General features: G+C 39.2%; 1 protein-coding gene across 4 annotated transcripts in view; it reads left to right on the top strand.

Annotated features, from left to right (window-relative positions):
• Positions 1 to 22365, top strand: part of Fmn1 (formin 1) — a 343529-nt gene that overhangs the window by 185513 nt on the left and 135651 nt on the right. For all 4 annotated transcript variants that reach the window (XM_035446230.1, XM_027422271.2, XM_027422272.2 and 1 more), the window contains one exon: positions 9061 to 9148. In XM_035446230.1, coding sequence (XP_035302121.1) covers positions 9061 to 9148 — 88 coding nt within the window. The remainder of the gene's footprint in view (positions 1 to 9060; positions 9149 to 22365) is intronic.

The raw sequence follows: 22365 nt of genomic DNA, 5'->3' as shown, positions 1-22365 counted from the left end.
CATCCTATGCAGCAAACATGTCAATTCGCATATTGTGAGAGCTGCTGTTCTGAACACAGTGCCTATCCAACCCCGGCTTAAGAATGAGCTGATGAACAAGGACTAAAGACAGAATGCTAGTCTTTAGACTTCTGTCTTCAAACATGTTCCACTCAGTCATGATGCTGATCACAATCTACAGCTGGCCAATGGACCACAAAAAGTCAGCCTGCAGCTGAAGGGGAGAACTACTGATACTGTCACCCTAAGCCGCTGCCTTTTTAGATTGTTATGTTGTTTCTTTAGAACAGATAACTTTAAAAAATGGTTGTCCTGAGTAGTGAAAACCAGATTACTAAATGGAATGAGTTAGTCTTAATGATATATTTTTTATCTAATTGGTTTGATAAAACCTTTTTATTTAGAATTCTGTGATTATCTTTAAAATATATCAGTTAAATCTCCTACTTGTCCTAATTCAATTTCTGTTGCTGTGAAAAAACACTCTGGATGAAAGCAACTTAGGGGAGGGGAGGATTTATTACAGTCCATTATTGCATAGAAGTCACAAAGACAAGAACTTGAGAAAAGTTGTCACACCACATTCATAGTCGAGAGCAAAGAAAAATGAATGAATCCATGCCAATCAATTCTCTCAGCCGACTTTCTTCTGTTTTACACTGTTTAGGACCTCCTGCCTAGGTAATGGTACTGCCCACAGTAGACTGGGTCTTCTTACTTAATTAACAGCCAAGAAAATTACCTAGACATACCCAGAGTCCAACCTGATCTAGACAGCTCCTGATTCAGTCTCTTTTCTCAGTTGATTCTAAATTGTGAAAAGTTAACATTTAAAATCAATCATTATGCTACTATAAAAATATATTTAATATCTGACAATCTCAGACAAGTTTGGATCCTAAATTTTTCTAGTAATCATCATGATCACTGGTCCAGAATATTCACTAAATCTGAAAATATGGAGATATAATCAATTGTTTGGTTTCTTTTAAGCCGCTCTATTTAGATAATTCAATAATCTTGGTGCAAAAATATCCAGTACCCACTCATCTTCTTGTCGTATGGTCTCTCTCTCTTCTAAGAAGAATTCTTTAAATTTACTTTGTCTATCTAGAAATTAGTTTACTAATGATATATCCAATGCAATAAAAGAAAAGCCAAAGGACATTTCTATAAAATTGAGTTCTGGTTATTTGAAATTTTATATTGATCCTAAAAATTGTCAAAAATTACTTTTAAAGCAAAATAATGACTGTTGGTAGAAAATCAAATAATTCAAAGACTCAGTCTCTATGAAATCTTCATCCTTCTGTTGGTTTTCTTTGTCTCTTTGCCTCCATGTTTCCTTTTGACTATTCAGCTAAGGAGCCAGATTCCTCAGTTCATGGAAATATAATTGATAAGGAGACCCTGAGTTTTTAATCACAGTTAAAAAACTGAGTGTTAGGCTAGCTGAGCCAAGTGTTTTGATTTCTGGGGCCCTGAAATCACCCCTATTATAAGGGGGCTACATTTACCTTATAGTATTTTAGAACCCAAAAACATTGTCAATTATATCAAGTCCACAGGGGGCCACTAATGGTGTAAAATTTACGATACTAGACTGCTCAGTGCCCCTAACTATATGTCTGAACTCTTGAAGGTACAGTGGACTGGGGCACAGTAAAGGGTAATTCTCAGGCCTCAGAGCCCCTTAAAAAAAATGCCTTTTCTGTACGGCAGTCTCTTGGAAAATCTTCCATCCTTCCATTCAGCTATGTCTTTATTTAAACTCCTTTGTAGCATACCAGCTTAATAAATCTAATCCTTAGAGAATGTACCTAAAAGGATATGAAGACAGTTCATAAGAACATGAAGCCTATAACCCAAATCTTCAATCTTACTATTACATCAGTAAAATTGTAGATTGAAAGAATGAAAATGATTTTACCTTTTTTAAAATAATAGATTTTACTTGGTAATAAAAAGAATAAGTGTGGCAGGGAGACAACCATCCTGCCAAATACTTGTCAGAGTGTAAATTTCTACCAACCATTTAAAACCAATGTGGTGAGGCATATCAAATTTTAGAATGGTAATAATTGTTTGAACAACTGCAAATCTGTCCTACAGAAAGACAGACTCATGACTATAGGTAAGTTTCTTTGGTGTTGAGCACAACATTCTTAATTGGCAGCATTTGGGAAAGTCCTAAAAGTCCTTCAGTAGAAGACACAAAAAAATACCACATATTTCATAATGGCTTTACTTACATGAACATAAGATATATTTCTGGACTGGGACAAAAGTTGTAGAATGAGAAAAAAAAACATACTGTTAAAACATACAGTTATCTTTCTTCTCTCACTGGTAAACCCAGGATCTCATTTGCTTATACTAGGCACTCACTCTGTCACTGAGCTACAACCCCAGTGTACCACTTGACATGATATATATATATATATATATATATATATATATATATATATATAACCTGTACACATGTGGGCGTGTGCACTTGTTTACGTATAGACTGTAGAAAACCCCCATTACCAGTGCCAGTAACTAGAGAGTAAAATCAGAAGATAAGAGAGCATATCTTGACATATATCTTGATACAGGGTTTCTCTTTGTAACAGCCCTAGCTTTGTAGGCCAAGCTGGCCTCAAAATCAGAGATCTGTTTGCCTTTGCCTTGTGCTGGAATTGAAGGCATGCACCAGGATCACCCAGCTAATACTTACAGTTTTAAATAGTTTACACTTCTTAAATTTCAAAAGGTATCTACGGTGTTGGGGAGATGACTGAGGGGGAAGAGATCTGAGTTCAAATCTCTAGTACTCATGTAAAAAGCCAGGCATGCCTGTGTGTGCCTGTAACTCCAGAATTGAGGGATGAAGACAAATGGATGCTGTGAGCAGGATGGCCGACCAGCCTGTTAGCATGAGAAGACTCATCTTAAAGGAATGAAGTGGAGAGAGATAGAGGATGGTACCTCATGCTCTCCTCTGGCACCTGTACACCCTCATACATGCACCACACACACTCAAAAGACATTTGTTTCTGTTACTAAAATTACAAATTCACAAAAGGAGAGTGACAAACAAAAATCACAACACAAATATCTGTGAACCTAACTCTGTAGAGCTTGGTTTGCATCTTTGGTCTTTAGTCCCATGTCTGGCCAGTTGGAGTCTTTAATGTCAGAGTTTTCTATGCCTGAACTCTACTCTGTTCCAGCCTGTGCTGTGATCAGACTGAGACCTGAGAAGAAGCAAATACCGAAAATCTTTTTCTCCCATTCAGCCTTCTAGTTTCCTTTATCTTCTTACCTCTAACCCTTCCTCCTCACAGCCTACAGTGCCAGTCTGACCAAATTTGAATTTGTCAACATATGTGCAGCAATTTCTTTTGGTCTCTTTAGAAGTCGTCTAGGATTTGTGTGTGTTTTGTTTTGTTTCTATTTGTTTCCCTTTAGTTATTGGATATAACTGGGCTTATGGAAGATATATATATATATATATATATATATATATATATATATATATATATTCCTTCTCCCCCTCTCCTTTTCTCTCTCTACATTTCAAATTGTAGTTTGTGTGGTTCTGTCCTCCAATGATGAGTGCGAAAGCCTCTTGCAATGTGGCCTGACTCCGCCTCAGTATAATGGTTCATGCTCTCACTGTAGCCACGTGATCCACCTGGGGCTGGGCAGCATGTTTATATATGCCAGCCACTTTTAACTACTTGCCTCTCTTTCTGTGTCTATCTACCTCTCAGAAACATGTCAAGATGGCAAAATAGAAAGGACCAGCCCCTCCTAATCCCATGTACATACCAATTTCTTTATGAGAAATCAGTTAAGTGCTTCCTGTGTGTCTTGTTCCCTCAAGACTATCACATTAAAGATGCCAGGAAAATGTGTAGCATTTTCATATTGGAGTATGCCCTCCCTGCTCACTGCATAATGGTCTACAGAAAACTCTTAGGTTTTCTATGGAGGGAAATGGAGAAAATGTCGTTTCTGTCTATTCTATTTGGGAGGCAACTGAAAGACCAGTTTCTGTTGTGTCTGAATCCAAGAGGAGAAGACACTAAGATAGGGGAGGCTATGAGCAAAGGTGACTATGCTAACTTTCTCTCCGTGTGCTTACTTTCCATTTATTCTTCCCTTTTCTCGGTGTAGAGTGGGTTGGAGTAAACCCCCAACTCTTGGTTTCTCCCTTGGGAAGAAAAAGTTGGAGCATGCAATCAGTGTTCTGGCTTTTTGGAGGGCTGCCCAGGGACTGGTTTCTGTCTTCCTGACTTAAGAGTGCTGACAAGCCCGGCATACTGTCCATGAGGAGGGACTACTGGGAACAAGAAAGAGCTGGCTGGGTGGCTTGCCATTGCTACAGAGCACCTGTGGTATACAGTCAGAGGCCAGCATGGCTTAGTGTCTTCCCCCATGGGTTATAAGAGAAGAAAGAGTGGAGGTTGCATATAATGTTCTATTTTTTTTCAGCTGGTTTCTTTCTTACTCAACTCATTTTGTGCATAGGACCTAACATACTCTGGATGCTTGGGGGCTGATGAGAACAAAAGTGAATTGGGAACATTTTAATGTCTCTAGAGAAGGATGGTGCACCAGACAACAGCGGAAGAAGAATTGCAGTGTGGGGAAGCCATTAAGACCTCTTTCATTGAGAGCTTGGGAATTCACATGTCTGCAGAATGCTCATCCATGAGCCTAAGAATTCTTACTCTCCCTGGCTTATTTATTGGCAGGAGACTGTCTCTACAGAAACCAATCTGTAAAGCTAAAGACTGGGGGAAATGACTATTTTTTTTTTCATAAATATACCAGCCCAAAGTAACAAGGCATACAGAGTAACAAGGAGGCTAGGCCCTAGCAAATATACAAAACAAATACCTGAAATGAATTTGCAAACACACATGATGTACTTGACAAGTAATTTTAGACAAATGTGATAGTGATGATCAGAGAGCTGGGGAAATGAGGCAGGGACAGAGTGAGAGATTACCAGAGATGGAAAGCATTGGAAATGAGCAGTTACAAATTATGAGGTGATGAAGCCTAATCATGGAATTGAAAAATTACTACAAAGCTTCAGCAGCTTTCTTACCCAGGCAGAGGAGGTGACTGGCAAATTCAAAGCTAAAGGAATGAATGAAAAAGAGGAAAGAAAGTCTAAGGGGGGGATAAAGGATGTCACCAAGCAGACCAAACAACACATAATGGGAGCAGATGGGAGAAGAGAAGCAGAATGCAAATTTGACAAAAGAAAATGGCCTGCGTGTAGGTATGGAAATGAGCTTCCTGAATCTGGATGTATAATGCACCCCAAAGAGGAGAACCCAATAGGACACAGCAAGATGTACTATAATCAAATCTTCAGAAGGTAAAGGCCGAGAAATAATTTTGAATACAAGACAAAAGACACTTGTTGTGTAAAAAAGGCACACTGCCATAACTTTCAGTGAATTTTCCAACCTAAAAGATGCCATATTCTAAATACTGGGGAAAAAAAAAAAGAAAACTCCTAACCAATAGCAACATAGGCAAGCAGACTCTCCCTCGGGTATGAAGGAGAGTAGACAAAGACAAGCAGCAGCTGCAGAAGCTCTTCACCACTTGAGTTAGTGATGAGCTTTATACAAAATAAGGCAAACATTTATTCTGTAGGCACACACGCACATGCACATGCACACGCACATGCACACACACGTGTGTGTACAAAGCTCCAAACAAATATATAATACTCTAATGGCTGAGTGAATAATTTTTACCCACAGGGATTTCGAGAAATAGTATAAAAAGTATAAAAAGCTTAGCCATCATGCAATTTTTGGGGGTGGGGGTGGGTTGGAGAAGGTTCAAGACAGGGTTTCTCTGTGTAGCTTTGGAGCCTGTCCTGGAACTCTGTAGACCAGGCTGGCCTCCAACTCATAAAGATCTGCCTACCTCTGCCTCCCAGGTGCCACCACCACCTGGCTCCATAATGCATTCTTGGCTGCACAGTCAGAAGTATGTAATTCATGATACCAGTAACAAAGTACAAGGGAGTGAAGAAATAAAAAAGTCGGAGCCTTGTACATGAGTGATCAGCTTAAAATAGGCTGTTGCAATTATAAGGCATTTAAAAGATAAGACAAAACAGAAGCCAAATGATCATATAAAATATGACTCTATAAAATAGTCTTTAAGTCAAAAAAAACTATTACAAAGGATAAAGATAGTATGTAGTGATAAAATAGCCAACCCACCAAAAAAATACTTATGCAACGACCAACATCAGCATTAACTATATGAAACAAACTGACAGAACTTTGATTCCAGGAGAACCAGGAAGCAAAGCTTGAATGCAAGTACTGTGCTGGGCCCCTGCACATGGAGTTTCATGTTGGAATGCTCTACTGCAGCCTTTTCAGTTCCTTAGTTTCTCCTGCAGTCATGGAATACTGTTTGCCTCTTATTCACCTAGTTGGACTATGAGAGATGTATTGAACATAAGCAGATACATTTCTTTTCATTATACCCAGAACAGCACTGTGTAACAAAGATCTACAATTTACATTGCATTGGCAGTATAAGTAATTATTAAGCATACAATAAAAGGATAGAGCATGAGTAGGTTTGAGTATCTGTGATGACCCTGATATCAGTCCCCTGTGGATGCCCAGGAGTGACTCTGCAATGCATTCCACTGACGGGCATGGAGCACACATTCTTTCCAATTGGAACATTGTCCAGAGTTGAGAGAATTTTAGGTCACAAAATAAGTCTCAATAAATTTAAGATGTTGAAACATACCAAGTAGCTTTTGTGATGGCAATGAAATGAAACTAGCAGTAATAATAGAAGGAAAACTAGAAAAATCAGAAATAAGTCGGAGTTGAACAACACACTTTGAACAACTAGTGAGTTAAAGAAGAAACTCAAAAGACAGTAGAAAGATTGCTTGAAACAAAAACAAAGCACAGAATACTGAACCTTCCATGAGAGCAAAAATAGAAATAATGAAAGGTTTATAGGGCTGACTGAGTACATTGAAAAATATCCTAACAATGTAACTCTGTACATTGTGTAACTTGAACAAACTAAGCCCAGAGTCAGCAGAAGGGTGAAACAGTAAGCATTTGAACATGGGTACATAAAAGAAGGATTGGAAACACACCAAAAAATAAATAAAACTGCTTTTTTCATGATGAACAAATTTTTAATTGGAAAGAGAAAAAAGAGGGGAGACCAAAAAATGTAAAATTAAAAACAAAAGGACAGATTTTATAACATGCCACAGAAAACAAATATAAAAACTGATATGAACAACTATACATATATGTATATGTATATACATATTTGATATGCCAAAAATTTGAGTAACCTGGATGAAATTGATCAATTTCTAGAAACCTGTAAGGCAGTATCATGAGGAAACAGAAAGTCTAAACAGCTTTCACCTGGAAGAGAACTGAGCCACAGCTCCAGCATCTCTCAGAAGGGAAAATAGTGGATAAGTCTACCAAATGCTTGAGGAAAAGTTCAGGCCACTGCTTTGCAAAATCTTCAAAAATTTGAAATTAGAACACTTGTAGGTTTGTTTTATGAAGTGTGAATTTCGTTGATACCAAAACACTTCAACAAATGAAAAGCAGTATTGACCCTGGTTAATATAGATGAATACCACCAACAAAACACTAGAAAGCCAAATTCAAGATAACATTAGAAGGTTCACATATTATAGTCATACAGGGATTATCACCATGATGCTCAAGTGGCTGGTGCTTGCTTCTCTCTCTCTCTCTCTCTCTCTCTCTCTCTCTCTCTCTCTCTCTCTCTCTCTCTCTCTCTCTCTCTTTCTCCTCCTTCTCCTCCTCCTCCTCTTCTTCTCCCTATCCTGGTGTGTGTGTGTGTGTGTGTGTGTGTGTGTGTGTGAGAGAGAGAGAGAGAGAGAGAATTCAGATACATTAACAAAACAAAAGATAAAATCCCATGTTCATCTCAAAAGATGTAGAAAGAGCCTTTGACAAAATTTGACATCTGTCTTGGGTTTTGTTGCTGTGATAATGGGAGGCTGCCATTCAGATAAAGTTTCCATCATTCAAGATGAAAAGGCTTTAGAGATATGATGTATGATGAAGGGTGTGTAATTAGCAGTGTGAACTATACTGCACTGTAAACAGCTTGAGGATTTTTATATAGTGTGTTTCCTGGTGTGGGTTTTCTGTGCTAATACTTCAAAATCCAATAGAGCAAAGCTTTCAAAACTGAGAGAAAACAATGACCAGCAAAGAGGAACTGAGTCATAATTGTGTCCATTTTCTCTGGTTTTGAAGAGGAATCTGATTTATTTCACAATGAAAGACTGGATAAGTAGAAACTTGGAGGGATGTGTGTGTAGGTCTTGTTAGAAGCATAGAGAAAATTCAGTACATAAGTAGGGGCAGAGCCTACAAATACTCTAGCTTGCCTCCCTCCCTGTTCTGGAGAAACAGAACCAAGTTCAGAAAGATACAGCATGTGAGTCCAGTGGTGGGGTAGCACTCTCTAACCAAGGGAGGCTTTCTGTGATAACATCCTTCCCACCCCTGTGGCTGTCTGAATTATGAAGTGGTAGTGGATTAGCTTACTTTTACTTAGCAGCAGTCAGAATCCATATGTCTTGTTCTCTAGGACTCTTGTGTTTGAAGATGTCAGAGTAGCCAGGAGTGGTGGCCCCATTCCTGTCACCTCTGCACTGGGAGGCTGAGGCAAAAGGTCATGATTCCTAGTCCAATGAGTCTGTATGGTCAGGCCCAGTATTTTAAAACCTAAAAGAAAAAATTCAGTAAAATGAAGATTTTTGGTGTTTGTGTTAGACCAGCTGAACTCTACATGGAATTTCATTTATTTTTAAACTGTCTGTAATGTAGACATGCTAATTTCCATTTAAGCATTAAGTCCAGTGCCTGTGATACTGGGTCAGTTTTTCCATTAGTCTATCAATGTATCTAAAAGCCTTAAAATCCTTGGTGTTCTTTTCTGAAGGATTGCATGATCATTGTGCTTGTGTTTTCTCTTTTTTCTTTAAAACTGTAGATCATCAAGTTATTGGATGGAAAACGATCTCAAACTGTGGGAATCTTGATATCTAGTTTACATTTAGAAATGAAGGATATCCAGCAGGGTAAGTCTTTCCTCCCTCTGGCTTTTAAATTTTCTGTAGCTTTTCCATGCATGGTAATTAGATAAGATTGCAGCTTTATCATGACGTTTTTATATGGATATATGTGGTATTTCTTATTTCTCCCCTGTTGCTACATCATCCCTCCTGAATTTCCAGCTAATCCACTTCCTATTCCCTAACAGTCCTCCCTTGAAAGTTTTCTCAGCATTCTGTTGTGAAAATTTTCAAACATACCTAAAAGTTAGAATGTCTGGTTACCAATACCCAGTTAAAATCCATTGTTACTTTTGTTTGTTATGAGCAGTCACTCCACCTACTAGATTGTTATGAAAAAGATCATTCAGACATTTCGTAATTCATCTTGCAAAAACCATTAGTGCTACCAGTAAAAAGTGAAGGGACTTCCCCAAAATAAAACTGTAGTGCCATTATCTTGTCTTAAAAATGATTAATAAAAATTTCCTGGTATCTTCATAGATGTAGCTATTATTTTCTGGGTTGGCTATGTACTTGTTAATGCTCCCTTTCTTTGGCACCTGTCTTCAGTGAGGATCCCAACATGAGGATCATTGACATGCCTCTTAAGTTTCTTTTGATGTGTAGTTTTCTGCCCCTGTTTTCATTTTGAGTTTTACCTTGGCAATTTATTTGCTGAGGAAACATACTCACTTTTCTTACAGTTTCCCACTTTGATATTTTGCCAATTATGTGAACATGTTTTATCTCTCACACTCATCTAGCCTCTGTGTTTCCTGTATTAGTTTGGTCTAGATTTACACTGGGTAAGTGTGAAATTCTTCATAGATGTTGTTATATATTATATATATATAATATATATTATATATATATATATATGACTTCTTCAAAGTGGTTCGGGAGGTTAGTTGGCACTGAGGATTTTTGTCTAGGTTTATTCCTTCATTAGAAATATACAAGATATTAATGTATGGATTCAGTCATTTCTTATTCTTTAGATTGAATATGTCTATATAGAAAAACACGTAACAACCACTTGATTCTGCCATTGTTCCCCCTCCACCCCCACCACTTCTTTCTTCAAATGACAGTCTTTCACTTCATTATCTTTGGCACATTTTTAAATAAAAAAATTTAAAGAGGTTGATGCATAGACTGGCTAGGAAATAAATGGAATTGAGAGGAAGGGAGAAAATCCCACCTTAATTTCTATACTTGAAAATTTTGTCTTTCATATTGGTTCCTTAGAAAGACATATGAATAAAAATAATTTTCAGAACCTGAACTCTAGAAAGATGTCTTACTAAATAAAATGCTTGTCAATGTAAGTTTTAAAAGATTTATTTATTTTTATTTTGTATGTATGGATATTTTATATGCATGTATGTCCAGGGACCATATGCATGCAGTGCCCATGTAAACCAAGAGGGCAGTGGGTCTTATGGGACTGGAGTTAATCAGTTGTTAATCACCATGTGGGTGCTGGGAACTGAGCCCAGATTCTTTGCAAAAGGAACAAGTGCTCTTAACCACTGAGCCATCTCTCTAGCCCCTTTTTATTATAGCTTTTAAAAGAGTAAGTTTTATTTGTATATATTTTCCTTAGTAAAAGTAGACCAAAGGCATCATGCATACATTACATTGTGTCTTACATTAAAACAATATTCCCTTTATTCATCCATCAATTAAATGTAAGTCTTTACTTAAATATGCCATTTGAAACATCTTCTGAGTGGTAATACAACATATGAGGGGGTTTTGGTACACTTGAGCATGGGTTTGATGGCACAAACAATCTCAACAACCCTTCTCTTAAGTTTCCAGCCACTGTTCCCCAAAATCATTTGACTCTACCGCTGCTCAGGAGAAGGCTCCTGAAGACACTAAGAAGCCTTCCTCACACTGCTTTTCCTTTCAAAATAGATTTGGTGGGAGAAGAAATTTTGCTATATTACAAAAGATTGAGTTTATTAAAGATAATAAAACATTTAAGTAAATGACAGTTGCAGAGTATTTGAATAGGCTGATTTTTTTTAAAAAAATGGCTTAATAATAGAATTAAACATGTCAGTGTGAATATTCAACTTGAAAAATATTATAGTTGATGGCAATTTGGAACAGTTTAAAACACCTTCGTGTTTGGTCGGCTTTCTATTGAAATTAAAGTTTTCATTGGCTTTAGAACCTTCTAGAAGGAAATTTTAGGTCAGGATTTAGTAGTCTTTTGATGAGAAGCTACCATATAAGGTATAGTCATTAGAATGAGAAGATTCATCAACTGTGGTACAAGAGTTTTACTATTAACTTGTACTTCTCCCATGCTTGGTAGCTCCCAGGGAGATTTGATTTTATCTAACACTGTGTATATAAAGTTTCCAGCTTTCAACATCACGCAAAACTTTGTTCAGTTCCTTTTGCGTATGTTTCACTGAGTATGACAGATTGCCATATAGATAAGGGGCATTTGAGTCATGTGATATAGCAGTTGCCAACTCGGGACCATACACTTTTCCATGCCATCACAGTCCCATTGGACTGGATATTCACTGTGAACAAGATTTTGGTTTGTCTGGACTTTCCCAATTCTCTGCTGTAGGCACGAATATGTGCATGTTCTTGCAAACATGCGAAGCAAACATGATCTTTCAGCATTGGAAACCCTAATCATAGCATCACAGAATTCTTTATCTTGTATGTATGATTATGGACTTTTCCCTGACACAAAAACCTTTGTTACTGTGGTAGTTTAGATGTAATTGGCCCCCATAATCTCATAGGGAGTGGTACAATTAGGAGGTTTGGCTTTGTTGGAATGGCTATGGCCTTGTTGGAGGAAGTGTGTCACTGTGGAGGCAGGCTGTGAGGTTTCCTATGCTCAGGATACTGCCCAAGGTCTCAGTTGACTTCCTGGTGCCTGCAAGATGTAGGACTCTCAGCTACTACTCTGGTACCATGTCTGCTTGCATGCCACATGCTCCCCACCATGATAACAATGAACTAAACTTCTGACCTGTAAGCCAGATGCTAAATTAAATGTTTTCCTTGTAAGAGTTCCTATGGTCATGCTGTCTCTTCACAGCAATAGAAACTCTAAGTAAGACAATAATACTCTACACAGTTGGCTCCTAAGTTCAAAAAAAAAAAAACTAATCTCCAAGTCATTTCTTTATATAATAATATATACCAGAGGAATATAGCAAAATAATAAAGGATACGTTATTAAATCATCCCTTTAGAGTCATTGACTGACACTGGTATCTGAATGAGATTTCATTACGAATCCAAGTTTGATTGTGAAGGGAATATACTTGGTGATGTTGTCCTGTTGACATCACCTCATGAGGAATACCTCATGCCGATTCCAGCCTGAAACATGAATGTTCATGTGAAAGGACGAAAGCAAGATCTGATCAGGGGAGTCAAACTGACAGCTAGGAAAACCGTCACAGTTGACATGGCCAGTTAAGAGCATATCCTTCCACCTTCTAGACCTGACACCTTCGTGTCAGGGTGCAAAGAGAAAAGGCATTGGTTTATTCTTTTCAGCATCTCAAGAAATAGTGTATATGACCTGAAATCCAGTACACAAAAGTTCACATTTATTTTACGTATGTTCTCAACTACAGCATTGGAAAAATCCAGGCCAGCTCCTATCTTGTTCACCTCACAAAGAGTAGTCAATCCAATGCCATGAAAAGGTTTATGACTTGGAGTCGGTTAACTGCAGTATCATATGACTCAAAATGGCCCTTATCTGTGTGGCAATCTGTCATACTCAACAGGACATACGCAAAAGGAGCTGGATAAAGTGTGTTATACGTAAAACAGTGACTACGCTTGCTCATTGTTTCCTCCATATCCTTGTCTCCATTTGATATTTTGTATATTTATGCTGTTTCCTAAGTAAGATGTGATCCAGCATAGGCATAGCAAATACAATAAACATATTTTGAGTGAGACATGTAGATGACAGTATGAGTGCAAAGAAATAAGCATAGGCAAACTCTGAATATCAAACACCTGATTCCTGGAAAATGTACTCTTCAGCTTGCCAGTAGAGGGACCTGTTAGCATCCTGAGGCACTTTAGGGTTTCTATTTTCTAAATGATGGTGGCTTTTCAATCTGTCCTGCTGAGATTACAATTCTGTCTGTCTACCTACCTACCTACCCACCTACCTATCTGCAGTGCTGAAGATCAAACACACAACCTTGCAAATCCTTGGTATTTGCTCTAACACTGAGCTACACTTCCATGTGCTACCATTTACATATCAAGCATGCGAGTAAGTAATCAGATATTTACTAGGTTAACTTTTTGAAGAGCACACTTGTTTGCTTTGTTTTAAAACCAAACCCTTCTCTGTGGTCCACTATCTATAAATAAGATGTCATAATATGAAATTATGGCACTCTAAATAGCAAGACAGCATATAACAAAGACAATTCCTGTACATTTCTATCAGGTTTGAATAAATTCTCTGATTGTTAAGCACTGTTTACAACTAGATGAACTGATGAACCCAAACCACATCTGAAAGTCTTATTTTCATGTTAGCTGAATTTAATTTCAATTTTGAAAAAAAATTAAACATTGTTATACTAAATAGAATAGATTTTGATCCAGTGCCCTGAATAAAGCAAACCACCTTCCTGCCTTGCCTTTGGCATGTACTGAGTAACAGCCCTGCCAGGTACCACATTAGGATCAGACTCTAAGCATCCTCAGGAGCTCACTAGATATGTGGTCAGCCAAAGGTTCCAAAGGCCCTGAAATCACAGCCATAGTATCCTGTGGGCTTGAGACGGGTCCTAAAGGTTGCCCTAATGATCACATTAGGGTAAGGGGCCTTTCCAGCTGAGGAAAAAGCATGGGACAAGACAAGTGAAAAGGAGGCCTACAATTGCCATGTATGGGCATCAATCAAATGCAGCTTGTTTCAGAATCTAAGACTCAAATCATGAGCAGCATGCACACCAGGAAGAGCAAGCACTTTATCATTAGAAGGGATCTGCACATTATTACATCAGAAACAGAGACATTTGGGGGTCATAGTACTATGATCTGAGCCTAATACAACAGTGTCTTGGAGCTTTGATGCCCTGCATACTCCTGCCAAAGTCTTTATTTCCTCGCTTCTACTCTCTCTGTACTTCTAGCTATCCACCATGGTCTTCCTTGATCCCTTAAGGAACTAACTTCCTTTTTATCCTTGAGTGTGCTGCACATGTAGTGTGAACAGTACACTTTCCCTCTTTCAGAAATGCTTTCCTTCCTGCCAGTCTGTGTAGTCAGCTCATCATCTTTACTGGGGATTTGAGGTTAGCTATCACCTCACACAGGCCTTTTCAGATTTGCCCACCTTCTATCTCACCATGTGTTATTTTAGTTATACACAGAGCTTAATATTTTGTTTGGTGTGCGCAGCATCTGTTTTTCCTTCATTTGCATTCACTCTCAGGATACAAGCCCCAAGAAGGAGAGTGCCCACAGATGTGAACCCCAGGAACCTCCTGCTTGTGTCTGGCATCCACATAATGGTCATTAAAGGCTTGTTGAATGAATAAATGAAAATAGAACTGAAGTTGTGATTGCCACCTGGTTGGATTAATAAACATCTGAGGGATGAGGTACACTCTGTACAAGTCTGCAAGGACAATCAGCTCATGTGCGCTCTGACCTATCATGTCCTTGAAGGCTTTTTCTGGTTCTGGTTCCGCCCCATATCCCCCTTCTTTCTGCTTCCTGCACATCAGGAACTGAAATACAGCCCTGTCACATGCCTGCTATGACAATCTTCTACCCAAGTCTGTGGGGCCAACCTCCATGAATGAACCATCTGAAACTATGATCCAAGTAAATCCTTCCTTCTTCATCTCTATTGGATATTTGTTCATAATTACAAGAAAAGTAACTGGTATACATGGATAAATCTATTAGAGCTTGTGTGGGCTTAGATGATAAATAATGAAGGTCAGAATCAAAGCTGACATACATTAATGTAAAAGAGGAAAACACGAGCATGAGATATTTAGAGAGAGTAATTATAGTTAGTAATAACAACTATGGGAATAAAGGAAACAAAATCTGGGCTGCACCTTAGGCAATGAAAAAACAAAAGGCAAACCAGAGGTCAAGCATCAAAAGCAGCTTTAAGGAGAAAATAAATTGTTTTTGAGGATTTTACTGTCCCTTAACTGGAGCTGTTCAAACCAGTGTCTGGGGGACACTGAAAACTCTACCCTGGTGGTAAAGGGGTAGAACGAGGCTACCTTCAAAAGGTAAGTCTGGGGTTTTCTCTACTCAAGGTAACATCCTTCCTGAGGTCTAGAACAGTCACTAAAGGAGTGATTATAGGGGAAATGGTTTTAAAAATGACCAGAAGTTCCAGAAAGCCTGTGTTTCGCCCAAGATATACTAAATCACTGATTTACTTATCCCTTGCTTTCCATCATGAGATGCAGATGACTTATATTTAGAAGCATTTGGCATGTGTGGACACAGTGACTGCCTACATGATTGCAAATTAGTGTTTTCATTCCATGTTAGTAATTTCCTCTTATTCTCTTCCCAAGGGAGATGGAAAATTGCTGTTGACTATTCTTGATATAAACCTCCATATGCCTTACAACAGATTAGGTGCCAGAAACCTCCTGGCATTCATTTGGAATTTCCCGCACACTCAGAACTTATATTTATAATATTTAATCTAACATCAAAATAAAGCATTTTTCATTTGAGTTCCTACTGGTCTGGTCAGAGGGTTCAGCTGCATTGCGTCGTAGCCTCTCTGTGTTGGTCTTGGGTTGAGAAAGGAAGGCCACTTAAGGAAGGCCCTAAGCCTGGAACCTAGATCCCAGAGTACCCATCCCGGGACCTGCTGCTTTGCTCTAATAAGTTCCAGAAATCCACGTCAATACTTAGGGAAGTTGTCAAAAATGAATCTGATTGGGCATTGGGAGTACACCATAGATCATGTAAGACTTTCCTGAGAAAAATCTCACTTTAGTCCAAGAACCCCTGCTTAAAAGGTTTTCAGTCTCCTTACAAAACCCTTACAGAGAATCCTCACCAATCTGGTGTTGTCAAGGTGTACCTTCTAATATGTGTGCTATACAAGTGCATGGCAGAGCTAACACCTACATTTTGAAACATAGAAGATCCAAACTAAAAGGAGATTGGCAAGTTTTTAAATGTCTTGCTAAATTTGATGGCTTCGGATTCATATTCGAACACAAATGTGATGAAAAGGTGGAAACTTCTGTAAGGTTCATCTGTTCCATGAGCAATAAAAACAGTCTCTGCCATTCTCTTACCATTTACCTTCAGTGTAGGTTTTCTCTGCAGGAATCTCAAAGCCAATTTGTTTATATCGTGAAGTTTCATTAAAAATAGACATTAAAACTAAAAGAACTTCATTTAAATTGTTCTCCCCATCCCAAATCACCACATATTGAAAGCAAAGAAAGTGAAGCTGTCACGTGTACCGAAAGAGCTTACCCACCACCACAAGTGACTTGTGACCATGATCTGCTGGCATGCCAACCCAGTGACGAGGCCAGTGTCAATCACTTCATTAAGCGCTGGTAGAGGCCAATTTAGAAAATTAGGCAAAGTAAATGGTCTTTCTAAGACTTCCCTTCCCTTTCCTACCTTTTCTTGCCCCCCCACTGAGTCTGAAACACCTCAGCAGTGGGGCTTCCCTCTCCTCTTTCTAAGCCGTTATACATTCTTTCAATAGCAGGATGGAGTCAGAAAGTGGAGGCTGGTCCCTCTTTATACTTTTCCTTCAGGCAATCTGCGGAGACCGTCCAATCTGCCTGGAATGCAATTTGGCTTAAAAGAGCAGAACGAATGGAGGGACAGAAGCCGCTTAACACAAACTGTTTCTCATTCCACCGCCCTCCAGAGAATAGAGGGCATGCAGGCAGGGAAGTTTTGTGAATTCTGCACTCTGTGCCCTTCTTTGAGGTTTGAACCATGGACAATTTTAATTGTAGCTACATGATGGTGTCTTGGGGGCATGGTACATGCCTGGACCTAGGGGAAAGTTGAAATTTTTGTGTTATAAGATTGAATGATTTTTGAGGTTTTAGAATAGATGAGCTAAATGTCCGTCTTGTGACCATTTCCACCTTTCCCCAGACAGCCCATATTTACTGTGTCTTTCACACTTGCCTCTCATCCCATCAGGGCCTAAATTAATGTCTTCATCAGCTACTGCTATACTCTGCCAGGCATTCAGAAGTGCAGTGAAGACTAGAAATTACATTCCCTTGATATTGCTTATTCTTTATGTATATGAAAACTTTGTGTTTCTTCATTTTTCACTGTTTTTGCTTCTCTGTTGGTGAATTTTGGCATAAAATATAAAATTTCCAATTATTTCTATAGAGTTTATTTAAGATAAAGCATTTTCAAGTTCTCACTTTCTCCCTCCCAGAAACTCTTGTGTAAGGTAACTCGGTTGGAACACTGATTCTTTAGAATAACTTCAGTTATGAAAAAGTTAAAGTTAGGTCATTGTATTAGATAAACTGAGTTGTTAAGAGTTAACACTGGAGATAATAAAATATTAGTGAAGATGGATGTTTGCAATATATATATATGTATATATGTGTACATACCGATTTTTATAACATAGGCCACACGAGATTCCCCTCAGACACCTTTATTTGTATAAAAGGCATGTGGTATCATTCAGAAAATAAGATTTCTCTATGGACTTTTGTCTGCTGGTTGATGCTGGTTATCTTAGGGGAATTATTCTGTTTCTAGATTACTCAATTTGTTGTCTAAATGTCTTTTCCAATGGTAAAAAGACTGTACCTTTGAAGAGTGGGAGATGTACAATCTTGGTCCAGTAAGCTTCAACTTCATTGGACAGTAGTTAATAACTGCAGAATTGAGCTTGAGAAATGAAGCTGAGGGTTTCCCTATCTCACTTTTTATCATTCATAAAAACCCAGGCAGCAGCATCACCTCCTTGTTATAGATTAATGTGAAACACTTTGAGCATTGCTGACACAGAAGAAGTTTGCAGTAATCGCTAACTGCTAATCCTCAAGAGGGTCTGCCCACTGTTCCGACCCTCTGATGTAGTGGACAGAGCCTTCTTTAAGCTGCTTTTCAGTGGGTGCCCTGGAGCATCTCATCTGGATATTAGCATCAAGCAAGGGTCTGTGTGGATCTGTCTCTGCACAGGCATGCTAGGTGCCCAGGGGAGGAGAAACACAGGGACTTGGGGGTGGGGGTGGTGACAAGGCAGCATGTGGAAAGGGTCCAGAGGAATTTTGCGATGGTGAAGAAAAGAGACTTGTCTCAGGACTCTCCAGCGGAGGCAGGAGGTCTCACCTCAGAATGCTTCTTCCACACTCTGGCTCCACTTTCCTCTCTGCCTGCCCCCATCCCTTCCTCTCACCATATGGACTCCCAGCTCCCTCAGAGTGGTGGTCTCTGTAGTTGGTAACCAAAGCTGTGAAAGGTCCTTGCCATCTCTTCAGCACTCAGATTCTGCCATTGCCCTCCCTTGAATACCTTTACACTTCTCTTTTCTTTGATTGAGCCTGGGAGAGGTTTTTTTTTTTTTATTTTTCAGTTTCTTGGGAGAAATATACAGAGTTTTAAAATTCTTCTGTATTAATCTCTCATTCTTTTCTTTTTTACTCACCAGTGAATTTTATTGTTCCCTAAAAAAAGAAATTGAGTAATTTGGGCAAAACGACTAAACTTTATATTGGCTGCTTAGCAGTTAGCATTGCCAGCAAAACAATGTTCACCAACAGAGTCCACTAATTTTGTCAGTCTTTCTGTTTCTGGCTGATGAAAGATCTAAGTCATTTGTACTTGTTACAGGGCCCTCTATACAAGGTAATCCCGTCAGCTACATGAGTAGTACAAATGATTATACAAAGGAACAAAATGGGCTGCGAAAGAATTATTCTACAGACCCATCTGTCTGTGGCATCTCCAGCATTTGCATAACCAGACTTTCCTTGGCTAGTCTATAATAAAGGCATATGTCATCTCTCTCTGACAGCTCTTGTGTGGAGGTGATTCTTCAGTCAAAATGAATATCCCCCAGGCTGGGAATGTATTTCAATAGTAGAGTACTTCTAATCATGGGCAAATTCCAGCAGCACCAAAAGAAAACCAAAGAACAGATATTCTTGTGACAAGTCACTGTCCTTGCTTTACTTTGTTTCCTAATTGCATGCCTTTCAAACAGCAAGCACACTATTCACTGAGAAGGGTGACACCCAGAGACAGAGCTCTGTGCAGGGAGGGAAAGTGGTCGGAGGGCTGAGAGAACACCTATAGGTTCTTCCTGCTTCCCCGACAGAAGAGCCAGCGAGGGGATTTGCCTGTTGTGTAAGACCCTGACCTGCGCATGTGCCTCAAGCAGGCACATAGTTTTTATGTGTGCCTGTTAGTTTGAATTTGTGATACCGGTCTGCTTTTTGTCCCTGCTGACGGTTATTATATCTTAATGGGTGAAACACTACTCTAATGATCCTTGTGTATATAATCCTCGGAGCACAGAGCAGGCACCAGAGGACCACATAAAAATGTTTGCCTCAATTTCCCTGCAAAAAAAGAAGCCCAGAAACCAGACTTGACCAAGTAACAGATTTTTAAAGGTAAAGGAACCCAATAAAATTACCGGCTTTTCACAGCGTGTGTCTCCTTCCTTCTGACAGATTGTGAGGTGTAGGTGAAATATTCTAACTGAACTGACAGTGTGAGGCGGGGACAACTGAGGAGGGAGGGAGATAAAAGTAAAAACCACCAGCAATGATTGATATTGCAGTAGCAAAGAGCTGCTGGGGTCTCCCCTTTGTGGATTTGACACTTCACCTTTCTGACACCGTCTGCAGGAGTGTTGGAATAATGAGCCCTTTGCAGATGGAACCAAAGCTAGGATTACTTAGAATTACTGTACCAAAGCCTTGTGGCTTGCTAGAGAGTTATGTGGGCAGTCATTTTTGATTGGTTTATAAGATGAAAGTTGAACACCTATTTGTGGGGACAGGAGAATGACAGAGACAGAAAGAGAGATGAATTTATTTATTTATTTGTTGTTGTTTTGTGGTACTGATTGACCCCCCCCACCTTTCGTGCACTAGGCAAACCATTTAACCATTGACCTACATCTTCTGTCAAGAATGCATATTTTCTAGTGTCAAAAATGGAAGAAGCATTCTGATTCTAGGGAACTCCACAAATGTTTTAGTCCAAATGGTCATCAGTTAACAAGTTAAATACATTTGTGTAATGCCTTCTAAGTTGAATATAAATGCTTGCACGAGTGATTGTGTCATTTATTGATTTCAGTATTTGTAAGACCTATCAGTCAGGTGGATCCTGCCACCACCCCCAGCACCTAAACTACATTTGGTGAATAGGAAGCTGAATCATGTCCATGTATGCCAGCTCTCCCCAGAAGCCTGGAAGATTTAGGTTTTAGACCTGTGGCCAAGCCTTCCCTTTGGTAGATGTACTATAGGAAGGAAAAAAATGGAAATAATTTAGTCTCCTGAAGATCCCATCATCAACCAGATAATCTCTTGAGACTCTTCCTCTTTCAATTTTATTTTAATCGTAGGATCCATATCTGGGTGCTATGAGGCTTTACTGGAAACGCATCGATAAGACCAGAGCTATCTCTTTATGTCTTTTTCCCTTTATCATTCTCTTTTCTCTGATCCATTCCCTCATGGGCCCTTGGAGAAAGATCCGTTCTCTGTCTGCTTCTGTGGAGATGGCATGGAGATTCTCCCTTGACTCTGGGTTTCTTGAAGCCTCAGTGTGGTTTTCCTTCCCAGTTCCCTGGGTTTCCAGAGTCAAGGATAGTGCCAGAGAGAGCTCCAGAAAGCCACCCTCTTTCCTGTCTTTTCTGTCTGTACCCTTTAGGTTTTTCACAACTTAGCCATTGCATGAGGTTCTAAGCAGTCCAAATTTCTGCCTGTCCAGTAGATTCCTCATCAAAAAACTGACCAGCACTCCCTGATGGTCATCAAGTTCATTTCAGCTCCTTGCATATGGTTCTAAATCCTGTAAGGTCTCATCCTCGACTATGGCAGACCCAAATTTTCTGTCCCTTTAATTAATTCTTTTCAAGCCAAAATACTTGCCATTTCTAGAAGATTCTGTGAACCTGTCTGTATCTCCTTCTTTCACTGACTCACCTGCTCCCATTTTATGTTCCCTGGGACTTATTGTTAGTTTAGAAATTGTCTTTGCCTGGCAAGAGTTTGGCTTAATTAAAGATGATTAGCAAATGGTGTTCAGGAACCGGCCTGAAACAATGTATCAGTGAACTTTAACTTGAAACCTTTCTTCTAAGATGACATTTTTTCCTTAAAAATTTTTGAAGGTTAGCCAGGCATTGGTGGCGCATGCCTTTAATCCCAGCACTCAGGAGGCAGAGGCAGAGGCAGAGGCAGGAGGATCTCTGTGAGTTCGAGGCCAGTCTGGTCTACAGAGTGAGTGCCAGGATAGACTCCAAAGCTACACAGAGAAATCCTGTCTGGAAAAACCAAAAAAAAAAAAAAAAAAAAAAAAAAAAAAACATTTTTGAAGGTTGAATGAAGGGAACAGCACCTATCTGATTCATACATTAATGATGGAAAAATCATTTATTAAATTATTTTGGCCTTTCAGTATTCAGGGCTGCAGCTTGCCTATAGCGAGACTGTGACGCTGTGACTACACATCAAGATTATGTAACCTAATTGAACAAACCTAGATTTTTGGGAAGGGATGATTAAGAAGGAGCAAAGCAAACTGAATTCAAATACAGAATGTGTAATATAATATCTTGATTTGCTTAAACCCTTCCCATTTCCACCTCAGTGTTTCTACGTTTTTCAAGACCCAAATTTCTCCTTATCAAGAAATTTTCCTCGTATCCAGCAAGATTCAGTCTTTGGGACCTCTGTGGCAACCCCACCCCCCCCAACCCCCACAAACACCCAACACTATTTTATACCCATTTCATACCAGGAAGAGTAGTCACGGTGCCTAAGGAAATACTCCAGGACTCTCCCAATCTAGTGTAGAAGAGAAACTATTGCACACTTAACATGGTGGACATTCTGTCATTGCAGTCTTTGTAGACTGAGCTGGCCTCGAATTCACCGACATGTGCCTGCCTCTGCCTCTCAAATGCTGGGATTAAAGGAGTGTGCCACCACTGCCCCCCAGCTCATTGCACTGTCTTTATTCCATTTAAAATATTA

This window comes from Cricetulus griseus, chromosome 6, assembly GCF_003668045.3.
Source record: "Cricetulus griseus strain 17A/GY chromosome 6, alternate assembly CriGri-PICRH-1.0, whole genome shotgun sequence".
In the NCBI taxonomy this organism is placed as follows: Eukaryota; Metazoa; Chordata; class Mammalia; order Rodentia; family Cricetidae; genus Cricetulus; species Cricetulus griseus.
Note: the sequence above shows the minus strand (reverse complement) of the source record. Positions and strands in the feature narration are given on the sequence as shown.